Source organism: Adiantum capillus-veneris, chromosome 23 (assembly GCF_014529385.1).
Source record: "Adiantum capillus-veneris isolate H3 chromosome 23, ASM1452938v2, whole genome shotgun sequence".
Classification (NCBI taxonomy): Eukaryota; Viridiplantae; Streptophyta; class Polypodiopsida; order Polypodiales; family Pteridaceae; genus Adiantum; species Adiantum capillus-veneris.
Genome location: NC_140953.1, coordinates 55427251 through 55447616, shown reverse-complemented (window position 1 = coordinate 55447616; position 20366 = coordinate 55427251). Strand labels below are relative to the sequence as shown.

General features: G+C 43.7%; 1 protein-coding gene across 1 annotated transcript in view; it reads left to right on the top strand.

The window, feature by feature from the left end:
• Nucleotides 1-17846, top strand: part of LOC147427807 (uncharacterized) — a 38995-nt gene extending 21149 nt beyond the window's left edge. The window contains exons 2-4 of the mRNA XM_086496469.1: nucleotides 15207-15295; nucleotides 15385-15422; nucleotides 16917-17846. Of these exons, the coding sequence (XP_086352595.1) occupies nucleotides 15207-15295; nucleotides 15385-15422; nucleotides 16917-17842 (1053 nt within the window). The 3' untranslated portion in view covers nucleotides 17843-17846. The remainder of the gene's footprint in view (nucleotides 1-15206; nucleotides 15296-15384; nucleotides 15423-16916) is intronic.
• Nucleotides 17847-20366: the final 2520 nt, after the last annotated feature.

The following is a 20366-nucleotide window of genomic DNA, read 5'->3' as shown; positions in this document are numbered from 1 at the left end:
ATGAATGGTTCCAACACCCAATTTGCTCTCTCTTGATAGAAGGAAGGTCCATTTGACAACCCAAATGGCAATACTGTGTAGCAATAGCAGCCCCATGGCGTAATAAAGGTGGTCTTTGTGCGGTCTTTAAGAGCAATCTTCAATTGAAAATAGCCTGAAAAACCATCACACACACTGTACCTCTCATAACCTGCCACTGAATCCAAGATCTGATTGATGAATGGAAGAGGATATGGGTTCTTCTTAGTGGCTGCGTTTAAGGGTTTAAAATCTACACAAATTCTCCACTTCCCATCCTTCTTTGGACTGACTTCAACTGGACTCACCCATTCTGTGGTCTCCACAGGGACTATGAACCCTGCCTTCAACAACTTGTCCACCTCTTCTCGCAAGGCTTCCATTTGCTCTTGACCCATCCTTCTTAGCCTTTGCCGCAATGGCTTAGCACCTTCTTTCAGCTCTATATGCATCTCTTCGCCCTTGAACCCTCTGATCTCTTCATATGAAGTAATGAACAAATCAGGAAAACTAGCCAGCATGTGCAAATATATATCCTTCTCCATAGCTGAGAGGTCTCCACTGATCATTTGTGTCATCAATTCCTGCTTCTTTGACAACTCAACCTTGGTTTGCATCAGCCCTTCAATCACTTCATAAGGCCCTTCACTTTCATCTTCAACCTCATTCGCAAATGCAACTAAACCAAACTCCTGGATTTCTTTGTCCATCAAAAGAAATACAACATCAGCATCCTCATCACTGCTGGTAGTGCTATCACTGTCCTCATCTGTCACCGTGGAAGAGTCTTCATCACTAGACTCATCCTCATCTTCATAAAGCTTCTCTAATCGTTTCCTTGTGTCCATATTATAAAGCTTCTTGGTACCTGTCTTTCCATAGAGGCTAATCGTACCATGTCGCCAATCTTGAACAGCTCCCACTGCACGTAACCATGGTCTGCCCAGTATAATAGGATATGCTTCCAACCTTGCTGGCATCACATGAAAATCAACCACTGCCTTTGCATCATATGCCTCCACTTCTAAGCTCTTTACAATACCCAAGCATTTTACTTTTTGATGGTTTGTCAATCTGATCCGAAAACCTGACACCCCAGTCACTGTGAGACCCATCTTCTCAACGCATGAGTGTGTTATGACGCATATTTGGGCTCGGCCATCCACATAACCTTGTCCCAAATTTTTCCTTTTATGCCACACATCTACTATTGGACAAATGTTTGGTAGCTCATCCATTGCCAACACCTTTACTGAACCTCTCTCTGGCTCTTTCTCCATTGGGTTAACCATCCTCTTCCACTGTCGCTTTAGCTTAGACACCATCTCTATAAGCTGCCCAAAAGTAACATCTGCCTCCTTCTTGTCAGATCCTCCTTCAAGTCATAGCTTAATTGCCCATCCCCTAGAGGAAAATCTGAAACATGAAACTTTTGACGAGATCTCCTTTTCCTCTTGGCCTTGACATCCTCGCCTTCATGGCTCTTTCCTTTCTTCTTACTAGGACCAGGGGCACTTCTTCCTTCCTTATCCTCTGTGGTCCTCTTCCCAATAGGCATCACTAATGTATCCTCTAGCTTTGATGCCTTCTCCAAGGTGACTGCACTTAACACTTTTGTCTTTCCCTTTTCCTCTTGGGTTAATCCACTGGTTCCTTCTTCTCCTTTGATTTCGATGCCATAATCATTTGACCTAGTTAACACCTGTCTTGGCAATGGATACATGTCTCCCCCCATCCTTGGTGGCTTATCACATTGCGGGCTGATGTGACCCAACTCTCCACAATTGTAACATGTGGGCGTCTGCCTCCAAAACCTACCATTGCTTTGTCCAACACCATTCCTAGGTCTTTCTTCACCTCTTGGTTGATTTGTATACCTCCCTCGACCTCGATTATTTCCCACTTGACCTAGCATGTTTAGGCTGAGATTCTTCATTAAATCTACCACTTGCCTCATGTCTTGCCTTAGCCCATCATCTTGCACTGTTGTAGTGACCACTGCTGGCATAACCTGAGTAGTAACAGGAATCACTGGTTCATGATGAACCCCTGACATGCGACCTTGTAAAGACTCTATAGGCTGAAATTCAGACCTCATGGGCAAAAACTCCACCCCTAACTGGCTCATTTTCCTCAACTTCCACTCGTTGTTCCTTGCTACCTCTAGTGCATCTTCATATGTCCTAGGCTTCTTTAGCTCCACTCTCTAACATATATTCTCCCAAAGACTTCTTGCCACACTTTGTCAGGATCTTCTATCTTCACAAACTCCACTTCCAACCCATGCCTTAGATTGTCCCAACTCAATCTTAGAGGTAGATCCGCTGCACGCAACTCCTCTTCAAATGCTTTAGACCAAACTCGTGCATCACTCTTCAAACAAATTTGGAGAAGGCGTAACATGTGCGCAGGGTCATGAATCTGGTTGCTAATGCAGGCAACCTCCATCTTTTCCAAAAAATCTTCCACATCTTCATCACTTCTTCCATGAAACTCCGGATAAGAGAAAGCCATGGCTACCCAAGCTACGATGCTTTGAGAATCCCTTCGAACATACGTGCAAGAACCCAAAACTTTTCACTACCCAATCCCTAGAAACTTCAATGGAGCTCAACTTTAGATAAAGACAAACACATGCACATCAAATGAGTTTTCATAGTTGATCATCGGAATTACAACAGGCAAAGGACATTCCAGTATCTCCCTTAATCTTCTTGGCCTGAACATAAAGACTATGCGCTGCTGGAAAAAAATCTTTCTGGACACATGAACATTTATCTGGATTCTTTGAGTTAAATGAAAAGGAGTGAATTGAGGTCCATTTTGATCATCCATTAAAGCCAACCATGAAGCTCCCAAGAATGCACACCTGTCTTATCCTCTGATTTTGCCAAAATTTCAGCAGCATAACAACATAAATGGCTCAAAAGACCAAAAAACTAGCCGTCACAATTTGGAAAAATTTTGACAAAGTTTTCCGAGAAGTAGAGCAGTAAGAACCCAAAATATAGACTGTATATGTATGCATAAACTGTCAACAATAGAACCCGGGCATCAAATAGGACTCAGTAGTACATAGCCTATGGCGAGGTCACGAAAAGGGTGCTCCAGTTACCTGTATCACCGAAAGGATCTCCACATTTGAGAACCCCCCAGCTCAATAAAACCTCACGCTATCGACCCTCACACAAAGGCTAATGCAAATCGCGTATAGTCAAGTCTCAGAAATGACTATCTTCCAGACCAAGTCTCAGAAATGGCTGGGATTGCCAAATAAAACCATATATGGCTCCACAAAGGCGTACCATGGCAGTTTCCACAAGTAACGTACAATCCAACAGACAATGGGCTCAAACAGGCGCCAAGTGATGCATACCCACAACAACTGCAAGTGACACCAATGCTAGTATATCACTGTACTCTAGCTACCTGTACCTGTGTGAATCACCTGTACCTGTACCTGTACCTGTACCTGTACCTGTCCCTGTAACCTGTAATCTGCAACCTGTAATCCTGAATCCCGAATCTCGAAGCTCGAAGCAGAAGGTATTCAAAGAAGATCCTCCGTGGGGGCGCCAAAAGAATGTGAGCGGGATGGAAACACACACAACGCCTCTATAATGACCCGACACACACTCTTGGGATGATACACACACACATTATGGGGCACCACTCGGCTTACACAACCAGCCTGGCCTAGACAGGAAACACACAGACGGAGTGAGAAGAGAGAGATTTCCCACTTGCCCACTCAACACTCACACATACACACTCACACACACACTCTCAATTCAGCCTACTCAAGCTGAGATTGAAGAGATGGAATGTCGACAATTGGTTGACGACGCCACAAAGATGATGATTAACATTGCGAAGGATCCAAAATTTGCAAAATTTTTGACTCGGCAATCCTTCGAAGAAGTGCACACCCAGTGGCAGAAGGCCACAAAGCCACCCATCAAACAGACACTCAAGAAACCTCCTTCTCCGAGGATGTTTACAGAGAAAGAATTAGAAGAGGTGGTTCAAGACATAGATCAACTTGCTTTTGGACGCGAACAATAAAGCCAAAAAGCACGACGAAAAGCAGAAGAAAGGAACTGACTTCTTGGGTTATTTGGGTCGTCAATCTACTTTTGCAGTAGCAAGAAATCAGAAGAAGCGTGTACGATTTGAAGGACTACCCAGTTCTTCTTCTTCTTCTTGACAGTTCTTCTAGCTCTTTTGACTCGAGCGAAGAAGACAGAAAAGGGAAAAGGCGAAGCAAAAAGCAAAGCTTCGGAAAGGGGAAGAAAAATTCAAAGAAGCCTAAATTTCGCCCAGTTTCTGACAGTTTACCACACACTACTTGAGTGCTCAGCTTTTGACCACATTAGGTCCTCTTTTCCCCATATATTTAGCCATGAGCTCTCCCTACATACCTTCCTCTCCCAACCATGATGTGGACTCTCTATTGCAACGCTCATTTCAACCATTTTTGAGCATCGAGAGTCACTTATGACCTCCACTCACACCACGTGACATGTTCATTTGGTCCCATAGGTCATATTTGACCTCCAAGGACGATAATAAAACTATCTCTCTCTCTCTCTCTCTCTCTCCCCCTCCCTCTAGACAAGGATTCACGACCGGGCTCACTCTTTGATAGAGGGCCAACTACATCGAAGAGGGGAAGTGTTTTGGATGCGGGGAACATGGGCATGTCTCCGCAAAGTGCCCTAAAAAGGCACAGCAAGAAGAGAATGAAGACATGCCAGAGAGCTCGAGAGCAGTCGAGGAACGTGGATGGAAAGGCAAGATGAAAGCAGGACTGGTTCCAGATTGCATGGGTACTGACCCAAGCACGATTGATGAAAGTACAAAACTTTGCTGAGCTTGGGGCAAAATCAAGAACAAGAAGCCCTGATTTTCTTTGATGGAGGAGCCAAGGCCAACTTCATTTCACCTGAATTGGCGGCATGGCTCGAGATTGCACCCGATCGGATGGGACCACAAGCAGAGGCAATTCTAGCGGCACGTGGATGGGACGTGGCCATTACACCTGTCATTGGCAAACTTCGGTTGCATTGTGTAAGGTGCAACGGAAGCGGAAGTTGAACTTTGCTCAAGATAAGTGCTCCGAATTGTGCTCAAGGTTCCTTTTATTTACGGAAGGGAGAGCCTTCCATTCCTTTAGTGAGAGAGTGCAAATGATCACAAAACAAAGTGGCAAACATTGTGAATGAAGGTGCTGAGACTGGGAGATAGAGGGAGAAGAATACGACACCAGAACGTTGTCAACCCTCCTTCGAAGGCCCCACTCTCTATGGCGAGAGCAGTTTACTATTGATTGCACAAATCTCTACAATGCAATGGACTTGCCAACGATGTCGACGACGATGACGACGACGACGAGACGGGCTGAAATCTGAAAACGCTAATGGCTGAAATCTGCAAATCTTTATCTGTTGAATTCTGACTCTATGTCGGTGACGACGACGATGATGACGATGCGACGACGACACGCTGAAAACACAGATGCTGAAATCTGCGTTTTCCGGGCTGAATCTGCAAACAGTGGTTGATGTAATCGTGCAGCGAGGATCTGCTGCGGGAAGGTAAGATCTTCGAGGTTTGGGGGCTATTTTGCGGTGTCTCTATGCTGAAAACTAAAAACGCTGGTCTATCTGCTGGTCTTGTTGCGGAGAAATTGCAAAACGCTAGGTTGCTTGCTGCTCCAAAAACACTAGGGCTGAATCTGTGCTTGATGCAAAAACGCTAGTGATCTGATGTGGAAATCTGCTATCGCCAGGGTTGATCTGCAATTGCAAAACGCCGGGGATGAGTCTTGAAGCAAAAACGCTATGGTATCTGTTTGGGGGGGGGGGGGTCTTGCTGAGAAGGTGCATTGTCGGATGTCTGGTCCTTGCTACCTCTTCTGCCAGAGAATGCTAGCGCTAGGTTTTCTTATATTCTTGGTGAGTCAAATTGCCCTACCCAGTTTCCCAACAAAAGTCACTTAATAATAATAAGTGAAAAAATGGCTAAAATAGGAAAAATAGGTCTATGCACCGTAAAAATGTTCCTGATGGGTTCTAATGGTAATCTGATTATCATGCTGTGTGCAACTAGAGGATATGCATCTACTCAAAGTGCCTGTACATGCACGGTCTACGAACAGACTCACAAAAGTGCCAGAACACTTCCTAATCTAGCTGAACTTACCCATGTCATGAAGTAGCTTGTCCATGTACACATAGGGTTAAATGTGCACGTGACACATTGTCAGGGGTATTTGGGGCACGAGGACTTCTACATAATGCCCTTGAAAGGTTGTGATGTTCTCCTCGGAGTCCCTTGGTACCATAAGAACAATACCGTGGTCAATTATCGGGCGAAGAAAGCGACCTTGACTATTGAAGGGCGAGTCTTTTTGAAAGAGTTGAATGATGAACATAGGACAAATATGTTTGAACTTGATAAAGAACGCCAAGATTTTCTCCACACTCATGCCGATTGCTTTTCTGAGGGCTTGCCAAGCGAGTTGCCACCAGCTCGTCGTGAGGTTCATACTATTGATTTGATACCTGGAAGCACACCATCGAACCGGCCACCTTTTCGTGTGAGTCGAGCCCGGAATAAAGAGATTATGAACCAAGTGAAAAACCTCTTGGAAAAGGGTCTTATCCAACCGAGTACTTCACCTTACTGCTTTCCGGTGTTGTTGGTATTAAAGAAAGACGGATCTTGGAGAATGGGCATTGATTATAGAGCTCCTAATAAAATCACCATCAAGAACAAATTTCCGATTCCGAGGATCGATGATATTCTTGACCGACTACAGGGATCCTCTTGTTTCAGTAGGGTCGATTTGAAGAGCGGACGAATCTTGCCGGGGTGTGTCTACAAGACAGCTTGCATCATGGCGCTCTGACCAAGGCTCAGCTGACAACAGAGTGCGGTAAAAGTCAGTAGCAACTGCACGCATATCCTCAGGCTTTGAAGCAATTGATCCGTAAGGTCTCCTTAACTGACTAACACTAGTGTGCGCATGGCGTGGCCCCATTGTCTCAAAAAACTCCCAAGTAACTCTGTCACCCACCCGGGTCCATTAAGATCCTTGTCGATGGAAGGCAAACTCGTGCCGCTGCTCCTCAATGCTAGTCAACTCCTTCCTAGCCTATTGCATCCGCTCCTCCAACGAGGGGCTGTCTGGATGCTGCTCCTGCATCCTTTGTAAGGAAACAGTGCCTCGTCGAAGACGCTTCTCCACCTCCTTGGCTGTAGCAAAGCGAGCTGAAGCCTCCCGAAGGAAGAAGCGACTAAGCTCTGCTAGTCTAGAGGCCACTCTATCAGCAGGGTTGTCTTGCATGTCTAGACTCTCAATCCAAAGTGCCTCCACTCGCTCTCTAAGCTCTGGATCCAGCAAGATCCTCTGGGGGATGCGTAGAATCGCACCCCCCTTCTCTCTCTGTCTGTCACAGTGAGAATCATTGGCGCGTGGTCGGAAAAAATAGTCCCTGCCAGGATGCAAACAGATCCCCCCATGTCACAAATGTGGTTGCTAGCGTAGAAGCAATCTATCCGAGATAGATTCACTCCTCCTACCTTGCGGTCGGAACAAAGAGAAAGATAGGTTGTCTAGGGCTCTCACATAACCTGAGTGTTGCTAAACATCAGAAACCCTCATAGTCATACATAGTGCTCCCAAGCTGTCAACTCAGCCTCGTGCACCATAGCATGGCCACCTCCAATCGTGTCAGAGGGGTCCTCCAGCTTGTTGAAGTTCCCCCCAACACACCTCTGCTCTGCATGCGGTAAAGACTCAACAACATGAGACCAAAACTCTGCTCGTGCACTTGCCACATTGGGCACATACATGTTCAGGAAATCCATGAGGCACGCCTGAACGTGCATAGTAATCCACTGAGCTCTGCTTGGCACAATAATACCTCTGTCCAGAATGGCCTGTTGCCAAGAAGCCGCAATAGTCATACATACCTCTCCCTGGATACCTCTAGGTCCAAATGCAACTACCAAAACGTCTCCCAGTGACCACACAAAATCTGACCTCATCGTCTAATGCGGCTCTCACACAGATGATGCTCCTGTAGCATCAAAATATCAATCTCACCACCCACAAGGCATCGCTGAAGCTCTTGATGGAACCGACCCCTCTTATGTTGAAATTGGGGCCCTCCTAAGCCTTGCACATTCCCCTCATGGAGTCAGTGAGAAAAATCAGATGTTGCCACATCAGCCAACCTCGCTATCTTTGAGGCCGGTTTGGATGGGGAGTAATCCTCATCCGAACGACCTCTAGACAAGCGCGTTTGAAGTGACTGTCCTATCTTGGTCCAGATCGAGCGTGCAACTCGTAGGGCTACATCCTCTGTCCAAGAATCCTCATGTACAAATACATAGCAAGGGGGGCTCTGAGTGTCAGCAAACAAATGCACCACAATGTGCTTGCAACCTGTTGCATCCGGCGGCGTCACGCTAAACTTGGCTAAAGGCCAAAGTGTCTGTACCAGACCTGTCGCCCCTAGGTCCCCTGTGTGGTGTGAGAACTCAGTGGCATAAACCTAGAGCCAGTCAAGAACTGTGTGCAAGGTCCACTGTAGGATCCCTGTCACACAACGGAAAGGAGATGCCTACCACTGTATCCAAAGCCTCAATGTCTCGGGCTGCTAGAAAGAGGAAGTGGACTCAAAAGCAAGCATCCTCCAGATTGGGAGAAGAATCGCCTAAGAAGCGTGTGAAGCTATAATTGAAGAAGTCCCATCGTCTGTGAACGTCAAAGGTGGTCAACCCCCAAGAGACTGTTGCAAAAGGAGAGGTCTGACCATAAGTGGCGGCCTCAGATGGGGCTGTCCCTCGCGAGCCATGCGACTCGTAGCGAAAGCACCACCAAGAGATCGTCTCATTGCAGATGTGTGCCCAGTCCCATGCATCTGAGGAGGAGTGTGGGATGGGTTGGGAGATGAGGCTTAGGGCCCCACCTGGGAGAGAGGAGCGGGAGGTGGGGGTGGTGGTGAGGGTGGAGGAGGGGGAGGCAGTGGTTTGGGGGGGGGGGGGGAGCCTCCCCAGGGGGGTCCTGTTGAAGGGGGTCAAAACGGTTCCCTGTCGGAACACAATGTTGTTGAGCTACAGGAGGTCGGCCACCAAGGGGAGCAGTTTGGCGAGCCAGTCCCTGTCGGCGGCAGTCAGGCACCTGTTGTCGATAGGCCTTCGCTAAGTGGCCCATCTGTCTGCAAATGAAACACGGGTTCGGGAGAACCGAATACTCCACACTCTGTCTGATCCAACCTCCACTCACCCAAGGCAAGAGTATCACCTTCGTGAGGGAGTGTCGCGAACAAGAAACCGCACAATAGGCAAAGCTGCGGCCTTGGCCACAATAGAAGCTACAGTGCGTGGTGACTCCAGAACCGTCCCGAACATGGAACCAATCTTGGGAAAAGTAAAGGGAGATACTCTCTCCTCTGGCCTGGGAAGCGGACCGAAATAGGCAAATTGGCCTCCTCCTCGAGCACATCAGTAGGAGGGTCGAAACCATGATGCCATCGTCTGAAGTAAGCTCGAGCTGCTCGGATGCCAAGTGGGCTCATCGATATTACCTTGGCCGTGATCTTTGGAGACTCGAACTCTATCTGGTTATACCCTCTCCCGAGGATCTGGACATCGGTGATCTTGCCCACATCGGAGAGAAGTCGGGCCTGAAGTAAATCCCGAACCTTGCCTCGGCTGGGTCGAGTACCAATGATCTTGCAGATAACCAAAGTGGCTTGCAAGCGCTCCACCTAGGCTATCAAGCTCTCTTGCTCTTATGGCAAAAGAGCAAGTCGCAGGGTCGGCTCGACGGTTTCGGGCAAGGGGGCTTTTGTGAAGTTCCTCTGAGGTGGAGTTGAGGACGCCATTCTGTGTCTATTGGTGTAAAGAAGAGGGTGTTGCGGGCTGGGGCAGCAAGGGCGCGCGGGCGCAGGGGTAGGGAGATGTGGAGGAGGCGGGCTGGGGCAGCGAGCGTGAGCAAGGAGATGTGGAGGAGGGGGCTGTTGGGGCAACGAGGGTGTGCGGGCGCAAGGGGCAGGGGGCAGCGCGTTGGTGGGGGCTGGGACAAAGCGAGCTAAAAGGGAGAGAGGTAGCGATGGCGGGGAGGGGGTGTGCATAGGCAGTAGCGAGCTCGCAATCAGATTAGTATATGAACGCGCTGACAGCTTTTGGCGCTAGTGATTTTGGGACCATATGCTTTTGAGTTTGAAGCTTTTCGTGTAACTGCTTTTCATAGAGAGCCAAGGGCTCATTCTCTGGTAGGCTTCTATGTGAAGGTGCAGAGGATGGTCTACCGGTGTTGTACCAAGTTCAAGCAACATAAAGAAATGTTGAAAGGGGCGCCAAGGTTTGGGGCTAGTGCTCTCTCGGGGCGGAACTCCGCCACTCTCTATCTCATGCGTCGTGCATCTCTTTCAGTTCGATTGTTATTTGAAGTGCTTAAAGTTGTTCAATCACTTCTTTTTTGTTGGCACGTGGTGCCCGTCCCCGTGACAGTAGCAAACATCTATAAAACATCTCTCAAGCTTACAATGGTTGTGATCTTTCGATACAAGAGGTTATCTTGAAACATCAAGACTTCTATAAGTCTTTTAGTTTCAAGCGTGAGCCTAAATTACCTTTTTTATATACCATTTGGAAGCTCCACAAAAATCCTATAAAACCTAGATTTATAGCTGCTTCTTGGAACCCGTCTTTGACCGAGGTTTCCAAATGGCTTAGTTATTGTTTCAAAGCCATTTTACCTAGGGTAATTAAACAGTGGAAAAATTTGCTAAAGGAAGTAGACATACCTACCCATTCAAGTTGAATTTTAGATGATTCAATAGGTGTGATTCTGGTCATAAAGTTTTTGAACTCTTCGAGAAACATTAAGGAGAAATCTTCTCCTTTATATTTCCAAACTTTTGACTTCACAACGCTATATACAAAGCTAAATTTGGAGGACCTTAAATTCAGAGTCAAGTCTCTTATTTCAAAAGTTCTCGCATGCTAGCTTGAGAAGGATAGGTATAAGGCATTGCTAGTAGAAAAGTCAACCTTGATTTTGAATTCTGATGGTTAAAAAGTAAAAGTGTAGACATAGACAAAGGAAGAAAGAGATTCACCAGGATTGTAGATGACATTGACATCATATCTTGGCTAGATTTCTTTGTGGGTGATTACCATGGGTCTATACCTTGCACTTTCCTTTAAGGGTGAATCTGGGCTTATCGTGGATTCATCTGGGTATATTTTTTAGTTGTATAGCGGACATGTAGACTTCACATTGTGAAGTTTTCGTCCGAGTTACGACCAGTTGATATTGTGCTAATTCTTTCTATCTTTTGTGGTGCGTATGCCCTATCAACTGCCTCATTTTTGTTCTAATTTCTTCGATTTAATATTTCTTTTAGCGCTAGGTTTCATTATGGCCGAGTCTGCCCTTGGTCTCCGGAGTCATGACAGAAACTCAATACGTTGAACTTTGTGTTGATGGATGCTCATGTGTGTGTGCGTGTGTGGTGTGTGTTGTATTAGGGAGCATATATTAGTACCTAGTTCTACACCCACTATTGGGCACTGACAATGTTAGTGGGGATGTCGTGGTATTTAATCAATACTATGCATGATGGAGCTGATGGTTATATTGTCTTGTGGGTGACTACCATGTGTCTATACCTTGCACTTTCCTTTAAGGGTGAATCTGGGCTTATCTTGGATTCATCTGGGTATATATTCTTGTGGATAATTTATATACAACTGTCGGTGACTCCCTTTTCAAGCAAACAATTGGTATCCCTATGGGCACCAATTGTGCAGTTTTTCTTGCTAATTTCTATGTTTTACTTATGATTTTGATTTTATGGAGCGTTTTGTCTGGTTTACGCTTGCCCAATATTTTTGCACAAGTTATGCAATGTAAGACGCTTTGTAGATGATCTTTTTGTTCTTGGCGTTCCTCCTTTTCAAGATTTTATGTACTTGAATTCGAGTTCTGTAGGTGGAGTACTTTATCCTAAGGAGTTTTGTGAACTTATTTGTACTACAAATAGTGATTGTTGTGCCTTTTTAGACCTTAAGATTTTTTAGACTCCCTTGAGATTGGAAGTAGATATCCATGATAAACGCCTTGAACTAGAATATGCCAATCGAAATATCATCCGTATATCTCACATTTCTTCAAACATTTCTCTTTCAGCTAAGTACTGTGTCATTTGCTCTCGAACTATTTAGATTTTCTCGTCTTTGTTCTAGTAAATCTGCTTTTGTTGTTCAGTCGTGCCATCTTATTTCCTTGCTCGTTGAGAAAGGATACGCATTCAAAAGAATCATGAAAACCGTTCGTTCATTTTTGCATCGTAGTAAGTTTATTTTCAATGTTTCTTCCTTTGGAATGCTCAAAATAATCAGTAGTAAATTCAATATAAGTGGGGAGCTTAAAAGCCCACTTATTGTTTTGACTTAGTAACACACTATTTGGATGTTTTGATCTCTAGCGTTTCTAGTATTTTTGCTCTAGCTTGACAAATGCTAGCCTTTATCATGGCTGAGTATGCCCATCACCTGCGGAGGGTGATAGAAACTCAGATCGTTGGGTTTTATAGAGTATGTTCAAAGCACGAATGACTTGTATACAAACTTGCACCTACTCTTGGGCACTGATGACCTTAGTAGGGATTTCATATCTGTTGTCCAAGCTATGCATGATAAAGGTGATAATTTTATTCTTCCTATTCGGACAAGCAGCGACGTTGAGGTCACATGTCGTCAAGTTTGGATCTTTGTACTTCTTTGATTATTTTCAGCCTCTTCTTCGTAGGTTTATAGTAGTATTCATTGCTACTAATTATCTTACATTAGGTCTTAAAAATTTCTTCCTTTTGAAGTTGTGTGGAGTCTGATTTCTAGTATTAAGTCTTTGAGATGTCTTATTCTTTTTAGTTTAAAGCTGAGTTCTTGTTTCAAGTTTTAGCTAAGCTGCTTCAACTTATATTGCGTATGCCTTTTCTAAAAAAAATTCAAGTAGATAATGGTTATGAAGGTATATCTGTGTTGTGTGAGCGAGGGTGAGTGATGTGAAAACTACCGCGAAAGAGGAAAAATGAAGTAGGACTAACATGTGCTCTATAGCACAACCCAAAGAGGAATGTAAGGGACCTATTCTGTAGAAAATTGCACTGATAGAAATTTTGCACAAAACGATGAAATTGCTTGCGTAGTATTGCATGTGGTAGAAACTGTCACACCTCAATAGAAAAGAACTCGTATCCTTTTTCTATTAATCTTAAATTTTACGAGTGCGTTTTCCTTTTGTAAAACAAGATAGCTAGAACAGTGCACCGTAGTATGATCACCGATGAGTAGTCACAGGTTAAGGTGGACCCCGACAGTGGGTTAGAACATAGATAGTGCACACTCCCACCTAAATAACCCAATAGGGCGCTTGTGACTTGTAACTTATGCATATCGGGATCATACTTGCAGATAGAAAGGGTTGATGCCTTGGAGTGTGGGCTAGATCCGCCTGAAAAGACAGTTACAATTAACAAGATGGCATGATCATGAAGATTGCTCATTATGCATATGTAGGCCGAATGCAATGAATGCTTTATCTCCTCATAGAGATGTTAAATCCATGTTTTGAAGCAAAAACCGTATTGTACTCAGAAAGAGCTTTCAATTGATACCCATATTAATGTGTGTTTTAAGGAGTTGCAAGATGGATTCTAGAAGGAAGGTTCCAAAAGGAGGACATGTGGTGGGACACTTGTCACAAACTTTCCAAAAAATGAGACACTTGTCAAAAAGCTTTCAAAGGAAGAGACAAGTGTGTGGATACTTGTCAAAAAGCTTTTAAAGGAAGAGACAAGTGTGTGGACACTTGTCATGCCAACTTTATCTTTTACTAAACACTTGTCACAATCCTCTTCAACTTTTCCCTTTTTCTCTTGAAACAACGTCTCTATAAATAAAGCCTCTTTCCCTCTCATTTCGCCATCTAGTTGCTGAATTTCCTCTACTATCAGCCCAAGAAACCCCCTTCATTACCATCACTATCTCTCTCTACGCTTACTATTCTTTCATCCTCAAGAAGCCCTATCTCTCTCTCTCTAGCTTGCTGTTTTTCAGGGCAGCATACCTATAAATCTGAAAATTCTGTTGCTTCCCTTCAATTTTGCTCTCCTATAAGCCAGACACTAGATCTCTTCACTAGCATATGCAATAGCTAAATTTTATCTTTGTACATATGTTTGAGAGTCTACTTATGTTTACTTTTATGCATGTGCACATGGCATCTTGCATGATCTACGAGTGTGAGTCTACTTAAACTCACTCTCGGGTTGATTGTAACTGAGCTCAATCCTGAGGTACTTGGGTTGAGTAGAAATCTATTTCCTTTGCGGGAGGGGGGAGGGTGTGTGTCCGTTGTGATTAATATTTTGTCAAGTTCTTTAAGCATTAAGCACTCTTAGTTGTACGGGGCTCTTACAGAAACGGAGGTCGAAATGAACCTGAATGAAAAATATGAGGGCACCAAGCTCTATGAGCTTACCCGAAGTATTGGTCGACCTGCTGACGCTCATCAAAAATCATAGAAATCTGAGGTGCTGGTGACAATGCTAGGACGACGTGACCTGCTCTGATAACGATTGTTGGAATTAGGGTTGCAAGGATGCAAATGGAAAGATAAATTAGCCCTAGAGTGATGGGTGTATATATAATATATAATGCATAGGGGAAAAAACCCCTTAGTGAGGGAAAAAAGTGGCCCGGTGGTCCTAAGTGTGTTCACACACATCTACCACATATATGTTAACAGTCTTCTATCTATCGGGAAAGGACTGAAGTACAAAGTAACAAAATGTGGTCCTATGGTAGGGGCGAGGGTAAAGATAGGAAATTGGCAGAAGGTTGGATGCAGAAGTTTTGATGAAACAGGAACAATTTACCATGTGATAGTCTATGTAAAGTCGAATTGTTTTTCCTGTGATGTTTGTTCCTTGTGCTCATTTTTTTTCCCTTTGTGACTCTTTACAGACTCAAAAAGTTGATGTTAATCATGAACAAGTACCCAATGCTGATATGTTGCTCGAATTTGGAATATTGCTCGAATTGTTTTTCCTGTGATGTTTGTTCCTTGTGCTCATTTTTTTCCCCTTTGTGACTCTTTACAGACTCAAAAAGTTGATGTTAATCATGAACAAGTACCCAATGCTGATCATGTTGCTCGAATTTGGAATATTGCTCCCCACACTCACATAAGGTACTCCGAACCATCTGAACCTGTATCAGTTATAATCCGGTTGTTTCTGTTGGGGGTCTGATAGAATGTAAATTTTTCACATATTTCAGGTCTTCAAGAAAACGGAGAAAAACTACTTTAGCCACAGGTATGCAAATTTAGCTTTAGTAGCACAAAAAATATGAAAGTAAAAAGGCAGGCTCTTTGTTTTCAAGTCATCGTATTCCCGGGCTTGTCAGTTTGTCATTTAGTGTGGCATAGTACAAAGCTCTTTGTTTCCTCGGAACACAGCCATAATTTTGTGCCCCCAAAATGCCACAAATCAATGTTGACAGATAGCTAGAATTTTACGTTTACGTAGCCATTAAAAAGTTCCAACTTATCACTCTTGCAACGCATGAGAAGCTACTGCTCTTATTATCAGGTCTTTGATCGTGCCTCTAATACCAAATGCTGCAAGGTATATAAAGAGATCAGAACCTTGAGAGCTTGCTAAAGACTAGTTATTCTGTTAAAAGTAGTATTTGAATGACATCAAAACTTTTCAAAGCATGGTTTAGCTATTAAGCATAAAAGTCATGTATATTGTTATAAATGTTCCTTCAAGTATAACTATTTTTCCAGACCCTGCATTATCATAAGCCCAGTCAAAACTTCTGATAACCTTGGAAGTCTAAAGGGAATCCTGCTGATATGCTCTTTGGCAATCAAGATCCATGGTTCCTATAATTTCCTGTTAACACAATGCATTATTAAGTGTGAGCATGAGTCATGAGGACAGCGAGAGACGCCGAGGAGAGATCTTTTTGTTGGGCCTTGAGGGCTGTATGCCAGTGATTTTAGGCTGTAATCGGGTGATTGTGCCCTTTGTAAAGCTCATTTCTTTTGTTACAATGGAACCCAAATTCTTAACATGATTTTGGCGTCAGCATTTATAGCACTTAAAGCATAAGTTGGTGAGCCAATCAGGGGCCTCTCATCTGCTTTCTTTGGATGTAAGCAGGCCACATTCCAGGGTAATTCCTTGCGACGTGGCATAAACTGTTCATCTATTGTGGAAGCTGGTAGTCTCTCAGCCATGCTTTTATGGAGATTGAAATTGGCCTTCTCTTATATGAGTTGGGCAGTGGATTCAGAATTCACAAGCAAGGACTCTTGAAAAAAAAAACGATGAGAGTGGGGAGCTAGAACTATTTTACACAGATGTCGGTGTTGCCAACCGGGTGGGATTGCTTAAAGTTTTTGATTATCGCAATGTGTTACTCCGCAACACCCGGTGCTGTCCAACTACCTTGAGCTCAAAATCATGACAGAAACGTACTCTTGGAAGGCTTTTCTTCACCATGGTGAACCATTTTGCTCTTGAATGTGTGCTCTCCTTTCAAGCACTAAAAGAGTAAGACACAAAACTTTCTGCTTTTGAATTTGCACTCTTCTTTGAGACAATCAAGAGTAAGGATTTTCCAACTTTGTGCAAGGTGTTATATTTAATGGTCAAGGACTAAAATGGTACATATTAGCCGGTCGATCAGAAATTTTATTATTATTTATTTATACAATTTGTGCTGCTGTGAAGCAATATATAACTGGGTTTGTGTCGGCGCCCATTTATTTATCTAACATTTTCTTTTTTATTCAACAGAACCCTCCAACGCTATTTCTGAGTCTGCATATACTGATCCTGAACCTGTAAAGAAGTCAAGGGGTTTTGCTCCTGACCATCCAGCCAATCAGCCTAAAGAGGGGCTTGTCTATTCTATCTACCAAGTTTTTATGCAGGCGGGGAAATCCGGCCTTACTCCTAGAGAGGCTGTTTCAAGAATTTTGGAACAAGGACTCCCTGGTCTGCACGAAGGTGGTGTTGTACCTAGGGTAGAGGTTTTGAAAATCGTATCCAACTCACCTTACTTCATGCCCCTCGAAGAGTCCAAATATATTTTGTGCAGTGCACTAGTAGGAGACGAAGATCCGAAAGTTGACTCCAAGCAGGATAGACAGAATGGTGAACAAAAGGATAGCGAGAACGGATTCAATTGTGTCGACAACGGCAAACCATCGAAACAGCACGGAATGTCTCAATATTGGGCTGCATGTGCTGCTATTCGTCGAGCCAGAACTGGTACCACCCGCAGAAAACCTTCTCTCGAATCTTATTTTTTGAACACCTCAACACATGAAACGCAGGAAGAGATCGCCTACCTTGCCAATAAGAAGAGGCTTAAGTCTGTGAAGCAGGATGTAACTGGCCTTGGGAATCCTTGCAACAGGTCCGACGGAAAAGGTTGGCATTGCCCTCTTCGGGCGAAAGTAGGATATTTATTATGTGATCATCACCTTGACAGGCTTCGCACCCGGGTCAAATCACACATCAAGTCTAAAATGCTGTCTATAACTAAATCAAAGGAAGAGAGAAAGCGTGTAATAACTGGGTCTTGGGTGGTGAAAAAAGTTGTAGAGAGGAGCCGTACTGGAAGGCCCTCACAAGTTTCTTTGGGCACCGATGTACAGGACAATTTTCCTGTCCATACGGCCCCAGGATTATCTGGCTCAAAATTCTCTCAAATTTAGTGGAGCTTGATGCATGGTAACGAATAAGTGTGTGCTGGCAGGCCCTTGTCCCCACGATGGTGGTTGCATGTGGCCATTTTGAGGGCATGTGTTCTTTAGATGCTTTTCATTGTCTCCTGCTTCCCTGTTCTTAGATACTTAATTTCTCCTGATGCTTACATGTGATAATGCTTCGGATGTCTCCCTTCCCCAGTTCAAAGTTGCTTCTTCTGTAGGTTTTCATCGGACTATCCCTGTCCAGCAGGCTTTTTCTATGTGCAAGTCGTGAATTTTGTTTCATTAAAAAATGTAGGTGGAAAATGTGCAGGCCTCTGTCATAGTAGAATGTTTGCATTAGTCAATTAAGTGAGACTGGAAACGTGGTCCAAAAGAAAACTTTATTGCTTATCATCCTCCGGTGTTGAATGGTGACACTATGAGTGTGCGTCAAGTGAATCGTTGCTAGCAAAGCACTCTCGTGATAGACAGGAGGTAATCCTTGACCATTGAGCATGTGACGGTGTTCGACTATGGCGATGGAATATGTTTCTTAGAACCAGCACGGTTCTTTTGTAAGTGATACATTTTGTATTTTCCGTGCTTGTGTTTGGATGAGTATTGCTAATTTTTTCTTTCGTTTTCTTTGCCTGTCTCTGCTATATCTGCCTGTGTTGTATTAACATTCTCCTCGTCAAATCTTTTCAAAGTTTAACTCTGCAAAAGCTGCTACTTGATCCATGTACTTTGTTCTGTGAATGCTAATTTTGTAGAATCTATAGGGAGCAAGCAGAACCGCTTCTCTCAAAAAGTTGTATGCCCTTGTGGAGGCCTGTGGCTAGATGTTGGCGTCGGCAGACCCAAGGACTAACAACACTAGAACAACTAGAAATTCTAGAGCAGCTCATGCATCATCAGCCATTTTCCAAGTTGACGAGTTCGGATGTGCAATCGAGTAGGTAAAGTGAGTCGGTACTTTACCTGTGTCATGTTGCAGGTGAGTTTTTTTTGGAGGCTGGCATATTATAACGTCAGAAAGTTGTGTTGAAAAGACAACGGTGTAGCAGTCTTTAGAGTCTCTATCTTGAAACTCCCAAGGAAGGTGAAGGCTCCCATTGGCATTCTAAAACAAAGAAAATATAAGAGTCAAATGAGGCCTTAAATGAAGGGATCCAATTTATAAAAGAAGGCATACATAAATTGTATCCCTTGCTACCTTTCTAAGACAAAATTGTATGCCTTAAGGCTTGTCTTAGCATGCCAAAACTGATGTGGAGCCTCTCCTCTTTTAATGGTAGGGCATTGGGATCGCATTTTGCAGAGGCATTATTTCACGGAGAGGTTAAATAGCAATGCTTGAGCCAATTGCCTTCCTGTGGCTTCTTGGTCAGCTTACAGCAGATCTCCTGAACTTCAATTTGTGGTGTGTCGTAGCTTGTATCGTTTTTGCAGAAATCAAGTTTGTGGTAATCTGTGGCAACCTGGAGGTACTGGTCCAAAACCTACATTGGTCTGCCAAATGGTAGGCTTGCTAAAGTTCTGTAGGTCGATTTTAGTGCCAGTGTTTTAGCTAGTACTTGAGCAATGAGGTTGAGTATGTCGGTGCTATTTCCACCACCATTATGTCAATTTTGTGTAAATTTATGATGATTAGCTTGATGTATATGGAAATGGTAATGGCGATTTTTTGTTTAAGGCTGATTGTGAGCGCAATAACGATGATGTTTATGAGATGGTAGAGCTACATAAGGGTACTTCATGGGTTAAATCTTATGAATGCACTGAACAAAACCATGTTATATTTGTCTGACCAAAGTTGTGTTTTCACAATTATTGGAGAGACAGTTCTGAAGCACGAGATTGAGTTTTCCCTATTTGTCGATGCTTGTTATACACCAAAAGATACATTTTGATGGTATGTCATAATCATCCATTTATATCACCTTTCAGGTTGCATGGTCTTACCCGTGAAGTTTCAGCTCACTATGAAATTTCATTCCCTAAACACAGTATATAGACCCATCCATCCAGGTTGGCCTTGTGGTTAATTATTGACACTAGGGAGCATACACTGTTTTTTTGGTTTTGAGGAGTTCTCTTGCAAGTCCCATGTCTTTCACAAAGCACGCTTTGGCATTCCATTTGTCAGTGGACCTTTCATAACTGTGGTGAGGTTTTGCATGTGCATTTCTGACTTTGTTCCTTAAATGTCATTTCAATCTTGTGAGATAGGTGCCTCTTAAGTCCATTCTTTAATTGCGCCAACACTGTGATGTTCTGTACATTTTCTTCATCATGGAAAAGTAAGCCAAATTTCTTTGTGTAATTAATAGATTTTAACAAACAACTCATATGCTTCATTTTGGTCAAAAAATTATGTTGCAGATGGAAACACATATCACCATGGAGTATACCACAAAAAACTCCAAAAAGCACACCACAAAACATGATACTATAAGGTTATCAATCGTGCTAACATAAGGAATTTCCCCACTGTGAGTTTGAAAGGGCTCAACACAATCAATCCCTTCTACCTTGTAAACATTGC